Consider the following 26,248-nt stretch of genomic DNA (forward strand, 5'->3'; position numbering starts at 1 on the left):
GCCCTTCTGACATTTTAGGCAAGGCAGGAATGACTGAAACAGTAGTCCCTTAAAATTGCTAAGTTGATTGAAGGGCCATATAACATTTTTTAAAAAAACTAATCATATTATGAAGTGGTCCTATGAGAAACAGTAGTTAAGTAAAATCTTGAGCTGTTTAGTCCAGTTTGTTAACTAAGGGATACTACGCATTTTCTGGAGTAGTTTTTAAATGTTTTATGTATGTTAGGGTATTGAAGATAATGGGTATGAATTTTAATATACAGTCTTTGATCACAGAACTGCATGTTGACAAAAGTAATCATGGTCTATTGTATATAAGAATTTAGTCTCCTTTCTTAGTTGTCCTTCATATGATAGAACATAAAACACAATAATGGCCTTTGAAAACTTTTGGTATGCTTTTGTTACATGTGTTTATTAGCTTATTGTTCACCTTCTTGAATAGCTGCAGAAAAACATAAATCTTAATCTTTTTGTTCTTTTGTCCTGAGGAGGTCCATAGCACTTGGTTTCTGACCAGTTAATGCTAACAGGGTAGTATTGTTCTAAGAAAATCCAGGAAGTCAAATCTATAACAAAAAACGTATTTTTAAATTTATTCCAGGGCCAAGAAAACCCATTACTGAACTCCTTGAGTATACATAATTAAGAGGTGACTGTAATTGGAATATTCTTAAAAGTTTTACTATATTATTAAATTTTATGCTTATAACAGGCAATGATAAATCGATAACTTAGAAAAGGAGAAGAGGGATATAGTTTCTTCTTGGGAACATTGGATTTTAGTTAAGGATATGGAAGGATCAGTTGACTTTTATTTACCATTTAGGATAACACAGTAGAAGGAGCTAGTAGAGGGGCAGCAAAAACTGGAGAAGGCCTGGGAAGGGTGGAGCCAATTCATATTAGTGTGTGGGTCCCAGATAAAACAACTGAGTAGCAAGTTTTTGCCTAATGTGTTAATTGTAATTAACAGGCAGATAGGGGTTGGGATTTAAAGTGGAGAGATAGGAAAAGTAGTGACTGGATAATTGTGGGAAAGACTAGGATGGGATCAAGGCAGTAGAAGGCAGAAGTATTGAGTATAATGTTTTTTATCATTATTTTTCTGTAGAAATACGCAAGACAAAGTTTCAGTTGGATTATCATGGTGTTACAGCTACTATAACCCCTGAGTATATGTTTTTAGGCTAAAATCATGTATTGATACACAAACAGGGGGTCAGGCCTTCTCAAATTTGTTGCTGAAGCTGGGCAGAACATGTCCTCAGGACCTGGAATTTCCAGAGATATTTACAGCAGTGTGACCTGATAGCTAACCTTTTTCCTTCTCCTGCTGGACCACGCCTGCAGCCCAGCCCTACAGCTGGATGCTGGATTGCACGCTCCCTGTAGATTGTGTAGGTTGGAAGGCTCCAGTTTTTAACTGGAGGGCCTTGGGTTCACAGTGTTTCTGTCTTTCTGCCTCATTGAACCCTCTCTTCCCAAGATTTTTAGAAATTGTTCACCATCCTGGACTGACCTACAACTTGTAAAATCCTACTCAGAAACATAGCAGCAGGGAATACAGTCAAGACTGAAGGGTTTAAATGACCAGATTCTGGAAGACTAGATGAATAGAGGAATATCTCATGTGTATATAGTTTCAGAGTATCTTGTTTCAACTGTCATATTTGAATTATATATTTATATCAGGTCTTCTTTTTCAGAACTGTTTAAATCATGGACAAACAAAGTAAGTAATTTAAGTGTTTACTTTCCACCTATAATGTTAAATCTCTTGTTAATGTGTTATTTGTCATAATGTTCTATTCAGTTTCTGAAAGGATATAATTTGCTTTGTGTTGTTTATGTTCCAGAATCCTAAGTCTGGGCCAGTGTTTTGGCTATAGAGAAGACGTACACAAATATCTATGACCACTAATTTTTCCTTTAAAAATAAAAAAGCCTTAGATAAACCTAAGAAATTTTAGGCTTACTGGGAAATATGTTGTATAATTTATATTACATTTCATCTGAATCAAGTTTCCCTTTTCTTTGTGCATTTCATATACAGAAAGACTGTTCCCATCATATTGTTTAACAAACAATGACTTTAATATGCCAGGACATTGTAATAAAATGCTCAGATACATCCCCAATATATATCTCATAAAATACACATGTGAATAGGTTTAAATAAATACAACTTTATTTTATGGCTTTTTTTTCAAGAAAATTCTAAATAAGATGAGTATTAACCAAACATGTAAAAAAAGACTTTGTCTTTTAAAAAATTCAAGTTTCTGAAGAGAAAAAAAATCCTATGGGAAAAATAGGGAAAACAAAATCCTGTTTTCTGAAGGATTTCTATTCCCTATGTTTGTTTAGATAGCTGAAGAGATATTTATCTCTACCACAATGCCAGCCTTGCTACATATACTAGATACTCTTTAGGACCAGAAACCTTGACTTTCCTTCACAAAGTTTCATGATTTTTCTTAATGCTTGCTGTACTAATTTAATTGTATTAACAATACTTACTTTACTTTTTAAACGTAAATTTATATAGTATTAAGCTATTTTCTTTGCTACAAAAATAGGATGCTTCAAATCACTTTAAAAAATCATTGGGTCATGGTGACAATTACCTTTTAACTCTTCAGCTTCCTATATACAAATGCATGTGTTTGTATGTATATGTGTGCATAAATTGAAATAGAATGTATGTATGTATATAAATATAGAGAGAAATAACAATAACTTGTTGACAATATGAAAGTCCTGTGATTTTTGTAAGTTATTCTAAGTTGCATTTCACAAATGCAGAAATCCATCCATAATTCATATGCTCTCTGATCTACTTGAGCACTCGCCCATGCATTTATTTTCTCTTTGTATAAATTCCCCTGGAATTCCTGAAACCAGGATCATTGCTCTAGTACCAAAACCCCAGGGATTATGAGCTCCTAATTTCTTGAATATGTCAACTCCTTGATATGTGTGTATATTTACTCTTGTTTAAACAGTGGTACCTGTTAAGAGGTGCCAAAATGTGACATATCATTTAAGGATGGGTCTTTAAGTCTTTCAAGACCCGTGATACATACAGGAAATGTGTCAGATTGAAAGTTTGGTCAAGTTTTTCTTCTGCACCGTTGCCATGTCCCCATTATTCAAAAATAAACTATTTTGAATTTACAGTTAATAAGCCATAGGGAAGAGACGAGAATATGGTGTAAGTGTAGTGTCCACTAGACCATAAATTCCATGAAGGCAGAGCCAGTGTAGCCGGAGAGCCTAACTGAGGGTGACACAGGAGATGCTAGTACGAAATATTTATTTTCTGGCCAGGGTGCTTGCTAAAGGAATGATTAGGTAAACACAAATATGAAGAACTAGGAAACTGAACCATTTGTACATACATATTAAAGATTATTCAAACTACATTGATTAGCAGATAACAAAAGTTAATATGTTTATTTATTGTAACTAAGTCAGTTATGATTTTTGCAGTTCAAAATCAGTCAAATACTGGGAATTTCCTATAGTTCAAACTTAATGGGGTAGTTCCAGAGTAAGCATAAAAAGGATATTTAAATACTGAATTGCATGTATTATTTTAAATATTTAAAACATAATTCTTATAGCAACAATTATAGGTATCTTTAAAATCACCTATTATCCTTATATTACCAAACCCACATCCAACTAGTTTCATTTATCTCCTTCTTCACAGTCTATGTAGTTGTTTTTTTTTTTCAGCATCTTTATTGGAGTATAATTGCTTTACAATGGTGTGTTAGTTTCTGCTTTATAACAAATTGAATCAGTTATACATATACATATGTCTCCATATCTCTTCCCTCTTATGTCTCCCTCCCTCCCACCCTCCCTATCCCTGAGAAAACCATAATTCAAAAAGAGTCTATGTAGTTTTGAAACAATCTATTTTTCCTAGTAACAACAAAATCAGTGTATGGGAGAGAACACTCATCAGGCATATTTGAAAACTAGAAATTCAGCCCCAGTAATTAGCTGCCTATTTTATCAGAAGGGAATTTGTTTGAAACAAGATTCTACTGCAGACTAACTCTGATAACAGGCATAGCTTTTGTTAAGTGAAGAATTCACTTTGTTTCAATACAACACAGGAGCATATAAATGAAATTATCTAAGAACAATGCATTTTTTTTCTGATATGTATTTTTTTAAGAAGATATATGTTTACCTCTCCTTGAATTGCAGATGTGCAAATGAATGATCCTCCCCCAGGAACACAGTTGCCAGGCGGGTATCCCCCTGAACATCCTCCGGCAGCTTTCCCAGGTAAAACACTGGCTTAAAGAATAAAAAAACAAAATTTATGAGTTATTGATATTCCCCAAAGGGTGTGTGTGTGTGTGTGTCTGTCTGTCTGTCTGTCTCTGTATTTTAGTAGTGTCTTTTACTAAAAGTTCAATAATGAAATTTGTAGCCTAGTTCTGGATTTTTTTCTTTGACTATACGTTATCATAAATATCATTAAAATATTTTTTATTTATACAGAATAGTAAAAGTGTTGTGTTAATAAAAACAGTAATGAATTGACATTTAGCAAATAAGATATAAGGTTGCACATAAATTAAACCCCAAAATACACATATTAAGTAACAGATTTTATCGATTCTCCATTCGTTCTGAAAATTATGGTCATGCAGTCACATTTAGGAGATTTATCTCTGGGTGTTTTTGAGTCATTTATTATCTAGGGTTAATTATGTTAAGTGATTGTCATGCAAAAGAGATGACTGCTTAAGCCTGGAAGCTTCAAGCAATAGAAACATAGCTACCTGGGATAATTCTCATTTTTATTTTGTAACATACAAAAATGTGAAATCTTTGCTTTTATATACATGCCTTGCCTTTCTAAGAAAAGTAACTGAGTCATATCGCTACATACCAAGTAATATATTATTTCTTTTGAACCACTGCATAGAAGACTTCAGAGATTTTCATTTAGACAAATGCAGTTATCAACATTACCAGAACTTGGGCTTCCCTGGTGGCTCAGTGGTTAAGAATCCTCCTGCCAATGCAGGGGACATGGGTTCAGGCCCTGGTCCAGGAAGATCCCACATGCCGCGGAGCAACTAAGCCCGTCACACCCACTGAGCCTGCACTCTAGAGCCCGCGAGCCACAACTGCTGAGCCCGTGTGCCACAACTACTGAAGCCCATGCGCCTAGAGCCCGTGCTTCATAACAAGAGAAGCCACCACAGTGAGAAACCCGCACACCGCAACGGAGAGTAGCCCCCGCTCTCCGCAACTAGAGAAAAGCCCGTGCGCAGCAGCAAAGACCCAACACAGCCAGAAATAAAATAAAATAAAATAAAAAACGTTACCAGAACTTTACCAAATGGCAGAGTTCATGGTACACCTACATTTGCAAGTAGGCCGGCTACCCACATCTTGAGAGACCATCCTGAGGACTTAGGATCAAAAGGAGTCTTGTTTGGCCAGAAGGGTGTATGCATTTTTTATTCTACTCTGAGCAAACAAATCTGTTTAGGAGCTGAATGGCTTGTTTAGTTGTCTAGCCAGAAACCTCAGTGGAGCCTGGATCGCATCCAGATGTTTGCATTTAAACGAATGCGAGGTAGAAAGACTCCCAAGGCTCTAAGATGATAGTTCTCAAAGGTGGCTATACTTAAGTATTACTTGTAAACTGCTGAAAACACTAGTACCAGGGCACTATCCCAGGAAAACTGAAACAGAAGCTCTGGTTGTGGGACCCCAGGATTGGTAATTTTTTAATTTCGCAGGTGATTCTAATGTGCAGCCAGGGCTGAGAACTGCTGCTGTCAATTTTTAAATGGTTGGTGTTTGAAGAATTATTAGCAAGTCTATAGTATGCACCCAAGGCACTTGGAGGATATTTTAATCCACCCATGGCTAAATAATAGTAGGCGATACATAATTAAGTTATAATGAGACTTGAGAGTCTGTGAGAAAAATAGCTCAAATTTATTTCTCAAGTCGAAGGCCAGTATAGCACAGGTCTTTTATGACAGTGATGCTAACAATAGTAATAGATTAAAACTGAGAGTTTATTGTGCCTAATGTGAATTAACTCATTTAATTCTCAGACAATATTATGGGGTAAATACTATTAATTATCACCATTATGCAAGTGGGAAAACTGGCATAGAGAGGCTGGATCAGGCTTCAAGTTCTGGCTTCTGTACTTAATAGTTGTGTTGTGGTTTTAAGCAAGTTGCTGTACCTCCAAGCCTCAGTTCTTATTTATAAAATGGGCATAATATTTTGTAATTCAGGCGTTTTGGAGATTAAATGAGAGTATGTGTAAAGCAACTAGCACAATGCCTTACAATTAATAAATGACAAATATTTACTATTATATTAATAATATATTAAATCAATTGGGCTTTAGGTAAATTAAATTTCAGGTAATTCTATATGCTTAATCCATTGATTTGGGAAATAATTATCCTCTCTAAGAATCTCGTGAAGGTTTAATAATGCTAATAATGTAACCAATTAATTCACATCTCCTCCCCCTCACTGGCTTGCCTGTGGTTTCATCTTTGCACTGTAGTCAGTGATGTTTAAAAATAGTTATCTGTTAATATTACAGACAGTACCCAATGGGTACATCATTGGCTTCCTTTTGCTTTCAGGATAAAGACCAAAATGCTTAGTTTGGTCCACCAAACCCAAGGGGCTCCCCTGCCTTCTCCTTATCTGTCTCTTAAGACTGTCTGTCCTGTTCAGGTAGACTGGCCTTTTTGCAGATTTTTAAATGCACTGTGTTTGTTACTATCCCAGGGCTTCTTTCTGAAATATTCATTCCCTGCTGCCCACCTACTCAACTCCTTTGTATTCCTCAGATCTCAGCTGAGGGTGGTCCTCAGGGAGGCTGTCCCAACTCCCTCCCTCTGTCTCTCCCCATCTAAATGCCTTCCTTTGGCACATAAAACCCTGGTCCCTCCCTTCAAAGCGCTTGTCTCTGATTTTAGTTAATCACTTACTGACACTGGTGTTGTAGATCCCTAGAGTAAGGATGAGTGTAAAATTCTCTCTCCCATTAGGCAATGAGGGCAGGGGTTGCATTTGCATTTCCCATTTTAAATCCCAGTGCTTGGTACTCCTAAAAACTTTGCAAGATACCACACAGATCATGGAACTCAGTCTTCTGTTTAAAATCCCTAAAGCCTGTCAATCACACTTGGAATAAAATCCACACTCCTTATTAAGGGGCTCTCAAGATGAATTGATCCTATTTCTTTACTGACAGCTGTTTCTGTTCTTCCTCTCCCTTATAACGTCCCTCTCTTTCTCAAACATGTCAGATTTATTCCTAAAGTCAGAGATTTTGTATTTGGTATTCCTGCCTCCTGGAATATTTCTTACCATATCTTCACACACACTTTTTCCCTTCTCAACTTTTAGGTGTCAACCATAAATTTTATCTATCTAAAGTAATTGGTTGATACCTTGCCCTTTTCCCCATGTATTTTCTTCATCAGGTCAATCTGAAATCTTTTTTTAAAATTTATTTTCTGTCTCCTAGAAGTTGCCTCTAAGCTCCCTGAGAGCAGGTTGCCTTGTTGATAGCTGTATCCTCTGATTCTAGACCCAATCACATTATAGATCATCTGTAAATATTTATTCATTTAAGAGGGAATAAGTTATAAAACTATACTTAAAAGACATTGCTATGAGGTTTAGTCTGTCTTCTGAGTCTTACTTTTTATTGGTGTATGTATTTTGTCGTCAGTATTCCACTTAAAAGTATTTACAATTTTCCTGCTCTAAGTGTTAAATTTTGCATAGCCTTAACTGTTAAAATATTGTGGGACACAGTTCTTTGCAACTACATCCTCCATTCCTATGGAACAGCTACTCTGCAGACTATTCATTTAAGTTATAAAGTTATGAAGCTTCATATTTGTAATCACACATTCATGTGGAATAGAGTATATACTCATTTCTTCCTCTACTGTGCGTAATAAGTACTTGAGACAATTTTGCCTACTATAAGGTTTTACCTTCCTTGGTTCTCAAACTGTATTTTCCAGAGAGCTTAGGGTGCTAAACTGTGAAATTTACATTTGTAACCTAATATCATAACTTTTTTTTTTTTTCACATGGAGGGTTTTAGGAATGGGATACACCGTGGGTTAAAACTTCAGGCAAATTGTTAACCCAGAGGAGTATCTGGGCAGTACTGGAAGGAATGACATACCCTTACCACTATACTAGGGTTTCTCAACAAAGATACTACAGTATTTCGGGATGGATAATTCTTTTGCTTTTTTCAAGGCACCATTCTGGTCCTTGTAGGATATTTAACAGCATCCCTGGCTTCTACCCACCAGATGCCAGTATCCCCTTCCCTTCAATTATGACAGCCAGAAGGGTCTCCAGACCTTGCCAAATATGCCATGAGGGGACAAAACCACTATCAGTTCTATACAGATAAGAAATGTCACATGTTGGAATTCTAGAATTATCATTTTTTACAGGGTGGTTTGGTCCTAGAAATGCTGACTCAAACCCTTTATTCTGGGCTTTCTACTCAATGCCATCCCTCTTTTCCTGGAAGCCATTCCAGAATTTTTATGTACCTGATTCTAGATCGTTGTTGACTTTCTTTCACTTTATTAGATTTCAAGCATATTTTCACCTGAGTTTTGAATGATAAGGGTAAGGCTGTGGGGCAACTCTAAACACAGCCTAAAACCCTCAGAATAGGAGTAGACCTGAAACCACAGGTATTTCATTGAAAAGTCACTGAGAGAGAAAAACACAAACCTTAAGCTTCATAGAAACAGGATTTCTAAGTAGAAATTGTAGTTTGTAGATAGCTGGGTGATCCTAAAAGAGTTGAAGTTTGCATTTTTCTCTGCAGTTACAAATAATTTCACATGTTCATATTTCAGGACCTCCAGGATATACTGGCTATCCTGGCACCCAGGCTGGCTATCCAGTCCCGCCAGCTGGCTATTCAGGTGCTGGCCCAGTCGGCTTTCCTGTCCCATACCAACCAGTGACTAGTCAGCCAGGCGCACCTGCAGGGGTACCATGGATGCCAGCACCATCACCTCCATTAAACTGTCCACCCGGATTGGAATATTTGACTCAGGTAATTCAATGCATAAAAGACTCATTAAAAACAAAACTGTGCTTCCAGTTTACTTAATGAGATTAACAACTGGCTAATTCACAAAAGTCTGAAATGGTAAAACAACATGTTTTGCTTACAGATTACTCTAATTCTTCTAGGTCAGGTTTACTTTTAAAGCAAAATGAAAATGTCTTAGGAAATTGTATTTTCTATGATCTTGAATATAATCTGCAATAATAGCTAATAGCAAACCTTTATTAAGCTTCCAGGCTTTGTTCCTAAGTATAATTCATGTACTTACTCATTTAAATTCTTTTTTAAAAATTCTGTGATATACAAGTGCTCTAATTATCACCATTTTACAGAAGAAGAAACTGAGGTCCAGAGAAGTTACATAATTTGCTTAACATCAAAATGCAGAGGAATTGGGAATGGCTTTTTACTTCTGGAACCTTAGTTCTGGATCCTGCCCTTTAATCCCAATACTGAATAATTTCCTAGGAGTTGGAAAGAACCATCAAACTCGATTTAGTGTTGATTTTCCATAAGTGGTACCAAGAAAGGAGTTATTGATTTGTGTATAATATGACCTACCTTTCATTATACTTAAGAAAATTACATTTTTATGTTCCTTTTGTTCTTTGGAAGACCCAATTTTATTAATGCTACCAATAAGAAAAAAAAATTCCTGGATTTTAATGTACTACATGATAGCTTATCTCAGCAATGTGAGATTTAGTATTTGTCTGCCATTAGAAATCTGGTAGGTTAGTTTTCAGTAAATGAATTGTCTCTCTTGCACTGTCTGCACTAATTTAATTTACTACAATGCACTTGGGCAGCCTATAATATAAGAATTTTGCACTGTTGGTGGGAATGTAAATTGATACAGCCACTATGGAGAACAGTATGGAGGTTCCTTAAAAAACTACAAATAGAACTACCATATAACCCAGCAATCCCACTACTGGGCATATACCCTGAGAAAACCATAATTCGAAAAGAGTCATGTACCACAATGTTCATTGCAGCACTATTTACAATAGCCAGTATTTGAAAGCAACCTAAGTGTCCATCAACAGATGAATGGATAAAGAAGATGTGGCACATACATACAATGGAATATTACTCAGCCATGAAAAGAAAGAAAATTGAGTTATTTGTAGTGAGGTGGATGGACCTATAGTCTGTCATACAGAGTGAAGTAAGTCAGAAAGAGAAAAACAAATACCGTATGCTAACACATATATATGGAATCTAAAAAAAAAATATATGGTTCTGACGAACCTAGGGGCAGGACAGGATAAAGACGCAGACGTAGAGAATGGACTTGAGGACACGGGGAGTGGGAAGGTTAAGCTGGGACGAAGTGAGAGAGTGGCATTGACATATACACACTACCAAATGTAAAATAGCTAGCTAGTGGGAAGCAGCTGCATAGCACAGGGAAATCGTCTCGGTGCTTTGTGTCTACCTAGAGGGGTGGGATAGGGAGGATGGGAGGGAGACGCAAGAGGGAGCAGATATGGGGATATATGTATACATATGGCTGCTTCACTTTGTTATATAGCAGAAACTAACACACCATTGTAAAGCAATTATACTCCAATAAAGATGTTTAAAAAAAAAAAGAATTTTGGTAGCTCCTAAGTTCTCTAAGAAATACCCTAAGCAGATTTTTTTTTTTTAAATTAGGCCCTTACAAAATATTTGGGGACGTTGTCACCTACTACAAATGATGATATCAAAAGGAAGAAAAAATGTTTAGATTTGTAGAAAAAAGCTCTTTAAATGGATGAAAAGGTCTTAATATTTCTTAGGCCCTTCTGGAAGGAACATATTAACTTTAATTTTATATCTAGAAGTAATATAAACAATTATTAAATATTGATAAATGTTGATAATTGATTACATACATTCTTCTAAAATATAAGAACACTAATGTTAATTTGTTTGGCTTAATAACATATGGTTACAGCTTAATTTTTTTTATTAGATAGATCAACTATTGATTCATCAGCAAATTGAACTTCTGGAAGGTATGTATTCATTGTATTTATCATATTTCTAGGAAGAGAGGACATTTATGCAGATAAAGGCATATCACCAACCACAGATATACACCTTCAGTGATGCTGGATATTAAAACTGGTTATTTACAAATGTCTCTCTTCGTGATAATGAATTGATAAGGATTATCAGCAGCTCATTTCTTGAGTTAGGAGCCAAGTGGTAAAATACTATTACGCTGGACATCTCTCCTCATGATACAGACCCTAACTTAGAAGGAAACCAGTCAAAACTTACTGTTGTTCCCCCTTCTCTCTAGAAATCATTTCAGTGATTCTATCACTTTGCCTAACCTCTGTCCCTTCAACCGTTTTTTCCCCAGTTTGTGATGTCCTTGCAGTTGTCACAGAGCCACATGCAATAGTTCAGTTCCCTTAGTAAATATATTTCCAGAGCAAGTGAACTCTGAATTTGGATGGATGGGAATGTTTTGGAAAATTGCATTACTGCCCACAGTTTCTCTTGGGAGTCCAGAGGAACCCTATAAAACCCTTTTTTCCACAGGCTGTGGATATCACCTTGGGCACAGGGACACTGCACTGGAGGGTGTTGACCAGCCGGCCAAGAGGCCTGACTTCCTAGAATGCCACTGGTGCTCCTTTGAACAGGGCCTGACTCCTACAGCTGTTTCCTTAGGTCCAGTGCTCGTCAGGTGCAAAGTAAACTTAAGAAGCCACTAGATGTTTCAGGACTGCTGCCGGGGGAAAGGGAATCTGGGTAGATTCATGCACTACAGTATCCTCCTTATAGGTATAAAGAGGTCAGTGAAAACTCTAATAGATTTTAGAATATATCTATTAACTCTTTCTTCACATCTTTGCAAAGTTCTTTTCCATTGATAGAAATTATGTGAACTGTGCTACTGTAGAAATACGGTTGATATTTGGTTAGAATATATAATTGTTGCTTATTACACTTAAATTACTTGTAATGTACACTTAGATATTTAGAATGTTCTCATTTTCATTAGTTTGTTTATATTACATTTTCTCTGGAAAGGAACTCTTCATATGATAATTTATATTCTTAACTTTTTTAATGATTCATTTTAGGGAATTTATTCTTGATATTATAAAAAACAAAAAAACAGACACTATACACTATATAGCACTCCATTTATAGTTTTAAGATTTATAAGTTTTATGTATATATTTGGAAATATATATGTATTAATCATGAAATATAAATTTCAAATTTAGTAGTTATAAATTCTTCAGTTTTTTAAAGAAGGATGTCTAATTTTCTTTTCTTTTTGTCTCCAACTGAAAGTTTATATTTTAACATTATGAGCAGTATAAAGAAATAAAGATTACTCAGTTCATTTTTAGCACCTGAGACTATGACAGGCACTTATACATTTCCCAATTCAAAACTTAATAGACAATAAAGACATAACCATAGAATTCTCTTGTTTTATTTGTTTTCATTTTTTAAGTAACTAGAAGGAAGCTTAGATTGTGTAAGCCCACTGATCTCATTACACAGATAAAAAGCTGAAGAATTTTCAGATTAAGCTACTTAATGAAACAGTTAGGTAGTAGATCCCATTTCATGAATCAGTTTAATTTTTTCACATGAAATATTTGACTGGCCGATATTGAGGTAAAGGGTGGTTCTATTAAAGGCAGGGTCAGGGCCTGTCTGAGTCAGAGCAGAGATACTTAAGGGAGGTCATGGTGATAAAATTTGTGAAGAACATCTCTATCTGACTAAAAGTCTATCCACACCAATATTAGAGAGTGATTTTTGTCTCTATGTTTCTTTTAATTGCTCATTATGTTGGTGGCTTCTAATACCCTATGACCCACGTTAATCAGGGCTATGGACAAGTGGCACCATGAATTGCTCCCTCCTGGCTTTAAGCAAGGAGAGGTTTCCAAAGTGTGGTTCAATGTGGGAAGCCCTTTGGTAAGATACCACGTGGGTGTCAGATGTCAGCCCATCTGTTTCCCCTGTGAAGAGATTAGCCCCTGCTAAGGTACAGAGTTCACTTAGGATGCCAGTGGCCTGGAATCCTCCGACTTGCAGCCTTGGTTGCCAAGCGCCTTTCTCCTGTCTAATACCCATTTGCCACTTCTGAACAACCACTGCTGAGCTAAACAAGGGTGCCCTGGGCTGAGGGTGACGTTCTACCTCACCTTGCATTTTCACTCTCTCCCTCTTCACATGTGTGCATTGAGAGAAAGCCCTCTCACACCTTCCTCACACAGTGCAGAAAGAGAAGCCATGACTGTGGTTTATAAAACTAAATCTCAAGCCAATTTACTTAATATAATACTATACGGTGCATAAACATAGCAATCTTCCTATATTCCCCTCCATAGCTGAATACATGAACAAGTAGACATTTTCTGCATTCACTTAAAAGGACTGTCGCCATCGGCAGCACTGCACCGTCCCTCACAGCAAAATCTCCCTTTCTGACATGGATCTATGGAATTAGGAAGATACGAGTTTTTTTCTCTTTCATGTCTCATACAGGAATTCCTAATTTCTTTGTACTTAATACCCTCTCATCCATTCCCTTTGCCTTTTTTTCTCTGTTTAGATCATCTCTAAACATCTTTCCTTTTCTTCCTCCTGTATTATATGAAGTATCATCTTAAAATGGTATAACTAGATATTGTAGTATCTTAGGATAGACTGATTATTCTTTTAACACAATAGTCATAGTGAATCCCTCTTTTATGTTTTTAGTCTTAACAGGTTTTGAAACTTGTAACAAGTATGAAATTAAGAACAGCCTTGGACAGAGAATTTACTTTGCAGCAGAGGATACTGATTGCTGTACCCGAAATTGCTGTGGGCCTTCTAGGCCTTTTACGATGAGGATTCTTGATAATATGGGCCGAGAAGTCATAACTCTGGACAGACCACTAAGGTGTACCAGCTGTTGTTTTCCCTGCTGCCTGCAGGAGGTCAGTGAGCAATTACCAGGGTAATTTTTACAAATACTTTGCAAAGTAGTTCTGCAAGAATTTTCACCTTATTGGTGAATTTATATAATCAAATGAGATTTAAAGGAAAAGTGGTCCACCAGCTATTGGTTTATGCTTGAGGGTAAATGGTAGGAAGGAAGGCAGGTGGAAAAGAGTGAGCAGTTAGCCCCATGTCCCTGAGCAGTGTGCCCCCCGGGGGTGAGATCAGGGATCTCAGAGACCAGACTTCTTGATCTTCAGGGAGAGCTGAGAACGTAGGTCACCTTGGTCAAGTCCCTCACCTGAAATGACCATGAGGGCCTGGCCAAAGCCAGAGGAGGGCCCAATAGAGAATATCCTCGAATGCCATCCCAGAGGCAAGTGGACAGAAGAGTGAGGGAAAGAACACATATGTTCAGTTCATCTCATTATTTTAGCCAACCTACAAGGAGCAAACCTAGAAGAGGCCCCCTCTGAGAAATCTCAACTCCTGTGTTTTTCAGTTCTCCATTTGAAAAAAACAAGTAATATATTTGAGTCCCTGTAATAGGGGTATGCAAATTGTGAACACCTTCAGCTCCATAAGGACCAGGTGTCTCTTTCATAGTACTTGACAGCCCTCTGATAAAGAACATGGATCTCAGGGGAGACGCCAGGGCACTGAGTGTTTATAGGAAGTTGGCCTTTGCCTGTATCTCCACTGGCCTGAGACCAGAGCTGCCTGGGTCACTCAGTCATCCTTACTGGTAGCTGTGAGAGCAGGGCACACAAAGATACAAGCACATAGAGATTTGATGTCTAATACTGCTCTTATTTTGAAAGGATAACTGAAGTTGTTCATACTGAATTATTTTGTTTTCCATGTCAGTTAGTTTAGATGTAATAATATTCATTGGAATAGCTGAGGGAAAACTGAGTGTGATGGAATATGCTCTATAATTTATAGAGCACCTTAGCATACATTATACAATTGGTTTTAATAAAGAGATCTAGGAAGTCCTCAGTTACAGATAAACATGTTGAGATGCTGTCAAGGTAACCCAGCTAATGTTCAGAGCCAAGAATCCAGGCCCCATTTTCTTTCCATGCTAGCACTATTGCCACTTATATTTGAAAACTGCCCCAGTGATCAGGGCTCTGTCCATACACTTAAGCCACTGTTTTTAAAGGAATTTGAGGAAATAGCTATTAATAATTTAGACATTTTTTATAAGTATGGAAATTTTAAAATATACAAGACCAGTAGAACAGTGCTTCAGAATGGAGACAGTGCATGCAGCCTCCCCGGGTCTGTGTCTCATCTCTTCCACTTTGCAGCTGGGGAATCTGATACAAGTTAATTAACCTCTCTGTTCCTCAGTTACTTCCTGTATAAACAGGGATAATAGTACCAACGTGGTAAGGATGTGGAGTGAGTTAAGTGGTGCTTAGAACAGTGTCTGACACTTAGAAAGTATTCAGTAAATGAGAGTTCTTATTAGACATTGTTATGATTACAGTTTATATATTCTTTTGCTTTTGTAGATAGAAATCCAGGCTCCTCCTGGTGTACCAGTAGGTTATGTTACTCAGACCTGGCACCCATGCCTGCCAAAGTTTACACTTCAAAATGAGAGGAGAGAGGATGTGCTAAGACTTACTGGTCCATGTATTGTCTGCAGCTGTTGTTCAGATGTTGATTTTGAGGTAAGAGGTGTGATAACATTTATGGGTTTTGCTTTCCTAGTATAAGAATAACATAAGCTGGGAGGATGTTACGAATATAGTAAATGAATATGTCCTGATATCTCAAGAGGGTCTCAGTGTCCTTCATATTTATCTTTGGTCAGAGAGATGGTTATTGCTCTGATTAAGCATCAGTGTTGATTGTGTTAAATGGAAAAAAGAGAAACAGAGATTTGTAGTCAAATAAATATAAACAAAGCATCTAACATTGGTGGTTTTTGTGTAGAGGTACTGTACGTTATCCATTTTAAGTGGAACATTAACCTTGTCATCAAAGTCTGATTGCCAAAGCATATGGTTCTTCCTTAGCATGAAACACAGGCTGCCAGTGCTCTAGGCCCTCTTCAAAAATCTCCGACATCTTTGAGTTCCTACAAAAAGCCCAGTTATGCAAAGAGAATTTTAACAAATATATGATGTACTACCCAATCATGCTTCTCTATGATCTCTCCTTTATCTTTGTATTAAATTCATTCATTAGAAATCACAATATATCTGTGTATTTACTACCTGGAGGAATTGCATCACAGCAGTTTTTCAACAAATGGGGCCCAGACTTATGGCCCAAATTATTTAGTTGCAAATAAGTTGAGAGATTATAAAACTTAATCTTGATACCACGATTCTCTTGTATAAGCATAAAATCTGGTAAACTGGACAATTTCCACAGAAGGGACAAAAATCTAAAACTGAGCAGGACTGCCCCCTTATGATAAATAAGTGGGAACTCTGCCACTGCCCCTGACTTGACAAGGTTTTCCACTATCCAGCTTCATTCTTTTATATTATCTGCCTGTCTTTGCTAGTCATATGATTTTTAATTCCTCTGTTATATAAAGATGGATCACTCCTCTCATTGACTTCAGTGTCTAATGAGGCAGACAGGCAATTCTAAGAAAAGTACATATGATGTAATTAGAGACTTTATAAAGACTCTTACAAAGAAGGCATAGTGTGGGGGGGGGATATAAACTATGTATGTCTAAAGATTTTATAGGTTTGTGTATAATAACAGTTCTCTATGTAGGGGTTATCATTCCCATAAAAGATTCAGAAGACTGAAAGGTAATTGTTGTTTCAGGGAATATTAATGGAAGTTTTGCTGACATATATTTTATCTATGTAAAATAAGTAAAAATACTGGTGAAGTAAGCCACACTGGAGCGTGAAGCTCTTATATTTAATGATAAGAAAGTTGGAAATCATTCAGCAACCTTCTCAGTGGATACCTTAAAGCATCTATTATAGGCAATGAATTAACTTCTCTCCTGTGCATCTAGAATGGTGCTAACTAGATAACATCTTTGAGGGAATTGAGAAAATAGTACCTTGAATCACTTTCTATATACTAGATAATAGAAATTTTGAAAGCAGGAATTATCAGTATGAGGGACCACTATGGAACATGGAAAAGAGTCATTCTAAAGGAAAAAAATAATTCAGAGACATTTATAAGTGTACCCAGTGGTACTGATTCATAGATTTGATGTCAGTGGAGGAAGAAAGAAAATTTAGACATGATTCTAAAGTCTTATTGGTCTGATGTCTGATGTCTGATGTTTAAGAAGCTGAATGTTTAAGAAGCTAAATGATGATGCCATTGACCAGGGTAAGAATCCTGAAGGAGAAACAGTTAATTTGTGGGAAGCTAATGATTTGTTTTTGAGTCATGTTGGTTTTAGGTGTGTAAGGGAAAATTTTAGAGTTTTTGGCATACTGGCATGGCAACTGGCATGGCAGTTGAAGCCATGAGATTATCCCACGGGTGAGTAGAAGAAGGACAAGTAGACTTTGTAACCCTTAGAGATAATGAGGGAATCTGTCTTATTCCAGGGCTATTAGGAGTAGGAAAAAAATATGCCTACATGAAACTGATATCCCAATCTAGCCCCCCCTATGATTTTGAGGTCTGAATTTATAACACCAGTATGGGGCTTCCCTGGTGGTGCAGTGGTTGAGAGTCTGCCTGCCGATGCAGGGGACACAGGTTCGTGCCCCGGTCCGGGAGGATCCCGCGTGCCGCAGAGCGGCTGGGCCCGTAAGCCATGGCCGCTGGGCCTGCGCGTCCAGAGCCTGTGCTCCGCAGCAGGAGAGGCCACAGCAGTGAGAGGCCCACGTACCGCCAAAAAAAACCAAAAACCAAACCAAAACAAAACAAAAATTTATAACACCAGTATGATTCATGAATCTTAAGACATAGAAACTGATCTTGAGTGGTGATACACATGGGAGAATTGAATGCAAAAACATACTAGATGGAGATTGATCACCAAGGTCACCCTCTATCCCTACAGAACAAACCTATCTCCACATGAGCAGATTCAAAAATTAACATACTGTTCTAGGAACTAATCTACCAAAACCAAACCGCATATAATAGAACAGTCTGTTATCAGTCATACAAGAAATACCTAAATAGACATTAAAGAGCCTAACAAAGAAACAAAAGGGTCATAAGGGGAGGATGAAACAAATAATAAAGGCCAGGAGGATATAAAAACAAGCCAAATAGAACCTCCAGAAATGAGGAACAGTCATTGATAAAACCTCATTTGAAAGGATGAGCTACAGATTAGACACAGGTGAAGAGAGAGTTAGTGAACTGGATCACCCATATTAGGAATATAAAGAGGAGGTTGGTGGGCAAAAGATATAAACTTGAAGGGACATGGAAGCTAGAATAAACTACTGCATATGCCAAAGATGAGTTACAAAAAAAGAGGAGACAGAAATGTTTTGATACAATATTCAAAGAGATACATAGCTAAGAATCTTGCAGACTTGATGCCATTGGTTCTCAGATTCAGAAATTGCAAGGAGTTCTGGTAAGAAAAAGAAATAACACCCAGATACAGCTTAGATAAACTGCAAACTGCAAACTAAAATAGGAAATCTAAAATCATCAAATGGGAGTGGGGAAGATTATTTCTAATACGTAATTCTCTGACCATTAGGGATTATGAACATTTCTCTAAGTTTACTAGCTACTTGTATTTGCTCTTTGAATTATCTTTTAATATTGGTTGCCTGTATTTTCTATTGGGTTGTTTATTTTTTTCTTGTCAATTCATAAATATAGTTTGTGTGTTGAAGACATTGACCCTGCATCTGTATTTCTGTCCTCTGATCTGCAAATATTTTCCACAAATCTACCCCTTTTGTACTTTGTTTTATAAATATATCTCAGTTGGCTGGACAACTGTGTCATCACAATTTATTAAGTAAACTATTCATTTCTTGCTAAGCTGAAATGACATACATTAAATTTCCACAAGCAATTTCTAGATTCATTCTTCTATTGCATTGTTACCACTTTTCTTACAGTAGTGCCTTATAATTCAATTATGGTAACAGTGATGTATCCTATATTTAGTCATAGCCACACAGTCAGTAATCATTCTGTTTTATCATATTTTCTTGCTATTGTCAGATGTTTCCTTTCATGTGAACCTTAAGATCATTTCATTAAATTTTTCAGAAGTTAGAATCCAATTAGTATTGTATTGTCTATGATTTTTTTAAAATTAATATATTTATGATGCTAAACGTGTCTCATCCCAAAAGTGTAATATATTTTAATTCATTTATATCTAATTTTGTACTCTTCATAAGACCATATAGAACTTCTATCTCTTCTTTTAAATTTTTGTAAGTAATTTATAGGCATTATCACTACTAATCAGGAATATTTCTATTTGTAGGTACTTATTGTTAATATTGAGAAAAGCTATTTATTTTTGTTTACCTCTTATTCAGCCTTGTGACTATATTCTAGTATTTAATTTGGAAGGCATTTTTGCTATACTTACTTGGTTTATCTAGGTATAAAATCATATAGCAAATGGAAGCTCTTCTAATTTGCCAATTAACTTATTTTCTTTTCCAGCCTACTTCTTACAGCAAAACTGAATAATATTTGCCAATTTTGTGTATACCTACTAAGTTGATGATTTCAATTGAAATAGCAGCAAATGTTTCATATTAGAAAGATACTGGCTATTTTTCATAGTATTTTTCTATTCCTGTTTTACCTAGAGCAAGAATCAACATACTTTTTTTTTTTTTTTTTGGTAAAGGAAGAGATAGAAAACATTTTAGAGTTTTGGGCCATATGGTCATTGTTACAACTACTCAGGTCTGCCATTTTAGCATGAAAGTAGTCATACACAATACACAAATATTGGGTGTAACTGTGTCCAAATAAAACTTACAAAAACAGGGTGCAGACTAAATTTGGCTCATTGACCTTTGCCTGCTGACCCTGACCTAGATTTTTATTAAGAATTGATACTTAACTTTCTAAACAGCAGAGCATCATAACAGTCATGAATATAGACTCTGGAGAAGAACACTTGGGTTTGAAATCCATTTCCATGACTTCTTATTTGTGTGAACTTGGACAAGTGACTCACCTCTCTTTGCTTTGGTTTATTCATATGAAAATTGTGTGTAATAATACTATATATCCTATAGAGAAATTATGAGGAAAAAATTACCTAAGACTTGTAAAGCATTTATATGCCTAGCATATACTAAATGTTATATAAATGCTTAATTAGTAAGTAAATAAAATACCTTTTCAGGACCTATGGATACACTCATATTTTTGAATTATATGATTTCTTTTTTTAGTATTTTGTACTTTATTATAGTATTTTTTATACTGGGCTCTATGTGCTAATGTACTATTTGGATTTTTGTATTTATATTTATGTTGTGAGATGAACCTATAGATTTCTTTTTAGAATACCTTTATCAATTATTTGTATTAAATTTATAGGTTTATAAATTTAATAGTAATATAATACCAGTTTATTACTTCCAGAAGTTGCAATCATTTTATTATGTAGATTTTCTGTTTTTAAAATATTTTCTAGAATTTAGCTAAAAATTATCTAGTCCTGTTGACTTTTCAGGTATAGATCCTTATTCACTTTTCTGTTCCTTTCCTTTAAAACATTATATGTCTACCTCTTACATAAATTTTTGGTGAATTTTTAAATTTCTTGCTATAGTAATCAAAATGGGGAAGTGTTAATATCTGGTAAGTGTAGTAGTAGGATTATGATGGCTGATTATCTTTTGTATATTTTGTTAAAAATTATTTTTCAAAAATTAAAAATAATTGAATTAAAAAATAAAATGTAAGGTGTTATTACTAGCTTCAAATCCTTACATGACAGCTATGAGCAGACAAAACATGAAGGTGTGCAATAGGGAATTTGTATTAGTTTGTTTTGCCACAAGAGCGTAACAAATAATCCCTAAAGCTCAGTGGCTTAAGAAAACATGCTTATGGGTCTGAAGGTCAAATGATATACCTAGGCTCAGACAGATGGCTCTGATTTAGGCTTCCAGTTGGTCTCAGGTCTGCTCCAGGTATGTTCATCCTGGAGCTTCAGCAACAGCAGCTGCCTGGATCATGCTTTCTAGTGGCTGATCACTGGAGAGCAAGACCAAGGCAAAACCACTCAGCCATGTTTAAGGTCTCTGCTGGTGTCACATCCACTAACACTCCACTGGTCAAACAAGGCACAAGGCCAAGCCTAATTTCAATGTGCAGGAAAGTATACTGGGCTTACAGAGGGAGGGGACTGAAATGACTATTTGATGAACAGTAATCCATGCTATCACAGTTTTTTTCATATTAGAGGTTTCAAGTTTTTAAAGAACTTAACCACCCACATCCAAATAAAATGAGTCAACTGTTTCTAATTTGCCCACATTTATGTAGCTGTCCCAACCTAAGCTAGGTCTTCAAAGGTTGTTGCCAGCACGTGTGGTACCTTGTGCATATTTGAAAAGGACGCTTCTCTTACTGGTTTGACACAACTCTGCCTATATATACCCTGACAAGTGTGGACTACATTCAGCCTCCACATGCCCACTTGGTGGGGTGCATTTCTCTGGCTATAAGCTGTTCAACTCTTTATCATGGCCCTGAGCTTTCCTCAGGCAGAACTGAAAAATTAGAAGAACTTTACTTTGGAGCTTTTTTTGTTCCATACACATTTCCTCTTTTGTTGTTCATCCTCCTCCTGTTGTCGAGTCGTACCCCAACCTTTGACCTGAGGCATCTCATCAAGTTACTATTGGTTACTTAACCTTCACTCAAAACTGCCAGTCCTCTTTACCAGGCTCTTGGCATTTCATGTTTTCCTACTGACAGTGGGTGATAATGGGGCCTCCCATCACCTTTAAAACTCTGCCTATATCAACTCTCTGTGCTTGTGTTAAAGCAGAAGTCAGATAGGAGTTTCACTTACTACCTTCCTGATGGCTTCTAGAAATTTCATCAAAGAAATATTTCCTGCTTAAATTTTATTTTGGCTCAATTCAACTAACTTATTACTGTATGTCTTAATGGAGAATAGAAAATGTTAAATATTTCAGCTAAACTACTTTCATATTCTCTGTACCAAAGAAACAGTTTTCTTAAATGAATCTATAAATGGATATAGGAATCTACATGCATGTAATGAGTGATATAATGTTCATAGTTATGAATGGCGTATAATTTTAATATAATATTTGTTTTATTTTACTCCTACTTGGAAAGCAGCTTTATTATTAGTTTTCTAGAATTCTTTGTCTTTTTTTAAAATTAGATTAAATCTCTTGACGATAAATATGCGGTTGGCAAGATTTCCAAGCAGTGGACTGGCCTTGTGAGAGAGTTATTTACAGATGTCGATAACTTTGGCATCCAGTTCCCTTTAGACCTTGATGTGAAAATGAAAGCTGTGGTGCTCGGCGCATGTTTCCTCATTGTAAGTTTATTCTTGCTAATCTGGGGTATAGATGGTTTCTCTAGGATCATTCTGAAATAATTTGGTAAATTTTACATTTTTAAATGACCTTAAATTTGTAGGTTTTATTGAAAGTGGTCCTATTTAATTTTAGCTCTGAAATTCCATTTTCTTCTGCTACTCTGGGTTCACAAATGACTAGCTTCTCTCTGGAGGGTCTATGCAGTTTCACATTGTAACAAGAGGATCTTATATATTAAGGAGAGGCTCTGGTTTTAGTAAAAAAAAAAAAAAAAATTGGTGATTTGGAAAAGAGTCTGAATCTTCCAGTGTGTTTAAATGGAATAAGTCTCAGTGAAACAAAGAGATTTCTGCCTGATTCATTATTAAATTAAACCATCTAATACAGAAATACAAATTGTAGTAAGAATCTACATTCAATCAAGCCTTAGACAGAACTACCAATTAAGAGGAAATATATGAGATACAGCAATGACTTTGAACTTGTCTTCACATTAAATTACCTAGGGAGCTTTTAGTAGTAGGCCATATTCCAGTTTAACTAAATCAGAAGCTCAGAATTAAAAGTTTGTGTAGCTCCTCAGATGATTCCATATACAGCCGATGTCAAGGGCTCCTGGGACAGAGCAGTGGTTTTCAACCTTAGCTGCACAGTAGAAACACCTGGGTAGCTTTCACACTCCCTGTGTCAAGACTATGTACCCAGATCTAGTAAACCAAATCCTGAGGTGGATCCAAGCCTTCAAGCTGTTCGAGCTATCATATGATTCCAAAGCAAGCAAGGTTTGGAGTCACTAGATTAATACCTTAAATATTGGCATATGGATGCAATCAGAAAAAAAATAAAAAGTAAAAGAACATACAGAAAAAGGATCCAGTTACGTCAACAGATACATATCAGGAAAATAAAATAAAAATAAAATAAAAAGAAAGAAACATCAGCTTAATGTAGTTTGTAGACCATGTTTGGAAACTGATTTAAACAAACCAATATAAAAAGACATTTACAAGACACTCAGGGAAATGTGAACATTGGCAATTTGATGATATTAATGAATTATTAAGGTTTTTTAAAAAAATATGATGTTATTGTGGTTATACAAAAACAGTCCATTTTCTTTAAGGGCACATACTGAAGTATTTCGGTATAAAATGATATGGTATCACAGATTTGCTTTTAAATAATGGGGGTGAGGGAAAAGGGACACAGCGGATGGAGTAACTGGTGAACCAAGCTGGGTGAGTGGTCATTGGGACTTTATTTATACTATTCTATCTACTTTGGGACAGGCTTAGTATTTTTTATATAAACTTTTAAATATAACCACAGTTCTATCTAAAAACTATGTTTTCAGTAAGTGTTTATTTCACATGAGAAGAAAATTTTAACCTTAACTTGGGGAACTGTTTAAGCAAAGGTTTACACACCATAACCAAAGATACAGTGTGTACAGGGTGGAGAGAGTAGTCTGGGGTGTTTGGATAGGTGAGAAATGGGATTGGGGTGGTGGTGGTGCGGTTATTAGGAAGTGAATATGGGGTAGATTGGGCAGTCTTCCCAATCTTATAGACCTTGGGAAGATACTGAAAATTGTTTAGTTAACTGGTTAATTTTAAGCTATGCATAAATAAAAGAGTTATAAACCCAAATTTTAGAAAGATAAGTCCTGGTGACTGTGTACCAAATGGATTGAAGAGAGGTAAAATTGTAATAGTGCAATTGCAAGTGAATGGTGATAAAGATTCAATTATTTCTTTGTAAAGAGAAAAAGGAAAATGATAGATGTGAGAGAGGTACAATCCACAGGACCTGACAGAAGTTGTAGGGGAGAGGGTCTGGTTAGAAATTGATGGAGTAAGACAAGCTGAGGAACACAGTGGACAACAAGTTTGGAAGAGAAATCATAAAACTGGGCCAAAAAATTCTAGGATGTTATTCTAACTCTAAGATGGCTGTCATTCTCCAGAAACAATCTAAAAATTGTACATGGAACTCCAGTCACAACACAAGTTATATTACTAGAGAAGGAGTACAAAAAGTTGAGGAACAAAGATTGAAAGAGGAACATTCTAAGAGGCATGAAAAAAGTGGAATTTAGAGAAATTACCAGAGGATTAATTAAGTTCATACAGGTATCAATAAGTGAATAGAATTACAGGATTTAATTGCCATTAAAATGGAAAGCTGAAGCTATCAACCTTTCCCAGATCTACCTATTAGTTGATTTTTCTTGTTTAGCAAATACGTTATTGTGTTTCATCAGATCCCTTAGCATTTATGCATCTGAGAGCTGATCTCTGTTTTGTTGCTGAAAACCCATTTCCGTATTTTGTTTTTATCTAGGACTTCATGTTTTTTGAAATGACTAAAAATTAACAGAGAGCAGGAGTGTGGTAATGCATTCATTGACATCTCCTCAGAAAATCTGAAGTCCCTATATCGATTGGGACTATGTAAAAGAAGAACTGGTGGATTTTCCTCTTTATGTAAATGACTTATTATAGCATATGTGAATTACACTGTGATGCCTGAAGCTCCAGATATATGATTTTACTTTTCAAATTAAAGAGTTTATTTTTAATATCACTTACTTATAAATGTTTTTATACATTTTCTTTTATACATTTTCTGTTTCATTGTGTATTTTGGAGAAAGGATATAGAAATTTTTACATTTAAACATAACTTCCTATGATTAATTACTTTGAACTACAGTCTCTGCTTTATTTTCAATTTGTATCGCAAAATTAATTAAAGACTTTTTAAAGTAATTTTAATATAAACTTACACATTATTTTATTAAATCTAGTTACAATTTATTTCATATGTAACAACTGTTATTTTGCAAATACCGTATATTCAAAAGAATTCAAAATGAACATAATTTCAGTGTTTTTTTTAAATTACATTCAAATAATACTCAATATTCATATGTCAAGGGAAAGTAAAATCATTTTTTTGATCAGAAAATCACACTACATTTAACTTCTCCTATAAGCTAATCTGCAACTATAAATAACATTTTCATTTTGACAAGACTATAAATTACCAATTTTTGATAATGATTTTTCCTGAAAAAAGAATGATTCTGTCCCCAAGAAAGACACATTTAAAGACTCACTCACTCTAATACTGGGATATTGTTATAATTTTTGAAGTAATTATTTATATATGGAATGGTTAGCTCCTGTTCTGTATTCTGTCATTCATGGAACATAATAGTTTTCAGATCACTCAGGTGTTAATTAAATAGAACATATATATTCTGAGTATAAATGTCTACAATGGTCTATTAGATTATTTTTACCAACAATCAAATAACTAAAATAAAAAATTGCTGATATATTTCTTTGCATATTTGATTTTTGTTTTTAAACAAACTGTGAACAGTCAACTCACATGATATTCTGAACTTTACACATTTACCTCCCCTTCCCTTTCGAATCTCCTTTAAAAGAGCAAAAGCATAGGATAATCTTTAGCAAAATATATACCTGTGCTGGAAACTTAAGTTTTCTTCCTGTCAGAAAGTTAAAGGAATTTTTATACCCTGTTTTGTAGGGAAAACTGAATCAAGTGAGAGGAGATGTCCAACCCACACTTTACCTCATGGAAAGGAAAAGTGTGTTTAGGAAATAAGAACTTAGGGGAGA

The 26,248-nt window shown here is 35.7% G+C and overlaps 1 protein-coding gene across 2 annotated transcripts in view; it reads left to right on the top strand.

The window, feature by feature from the left end:
- LOC307186797 (phospholipid scramblase 2) overlaps positions 1–25,928 on the top strand; it is a 30,923-nt gene extending 4,995 nt beyond the window's left edge. Inside the window, exons 2-9 of one of the 2 annotated variants that reach the window (XM_079922341.1) lie at positions 1,713–1,738; positions 4,231–4,311; positions 8,928–9,130; positions 11,109–11,151; positions 13,880–14,100; positions 15,625–15,786; positions 22,434–22,595; positions 24,940–25,928. In XM_079922341.1, coding sequence (XP_079778467.1) covers positions 1,726–1,738; positions 4,231–4,311; positions 8,928–9,130; positions 11,109–11,151; positions 13,880–14,100; positions 15,625–15,786; positions 22,434–22,595; positions 24,940–24,972 — 918 coding nt within the window. In that variant the 5' untranslated portion in view covers positions 1,713–1,725 and the 3' untranslated portion in view covers positions 24,973–25,928. The remainder of the gene's footprint in view (positions 1–1,712; positions 1,739–4,230; positions 4,312–8,927; positions 9,131–11,108; positions 11,152–13,879; positions 14,101–15,624; positions 15,787–22,433; positions 22,596–24,939) is intronic. The other variant, XM_079922342.1, reaches the window with a different exon arrangement.
- The last annotated feature ends 320 nt before the right edge of the window (positions 25,929–26,248 follow it).

This window comes from Stenella coeruleoalba (assembly GCF_951394435.1).
Source record: "Stenella coeruleoalba genome assembly, chromosome: 5".
Classification (NCBI taxonomy): domain Eukaryota; kingdom Metazoa; phylum Chordata; class Mammalia; order Artiodactyla; family Delphinidae; genus Stenella; species Stenella coeruleoalba.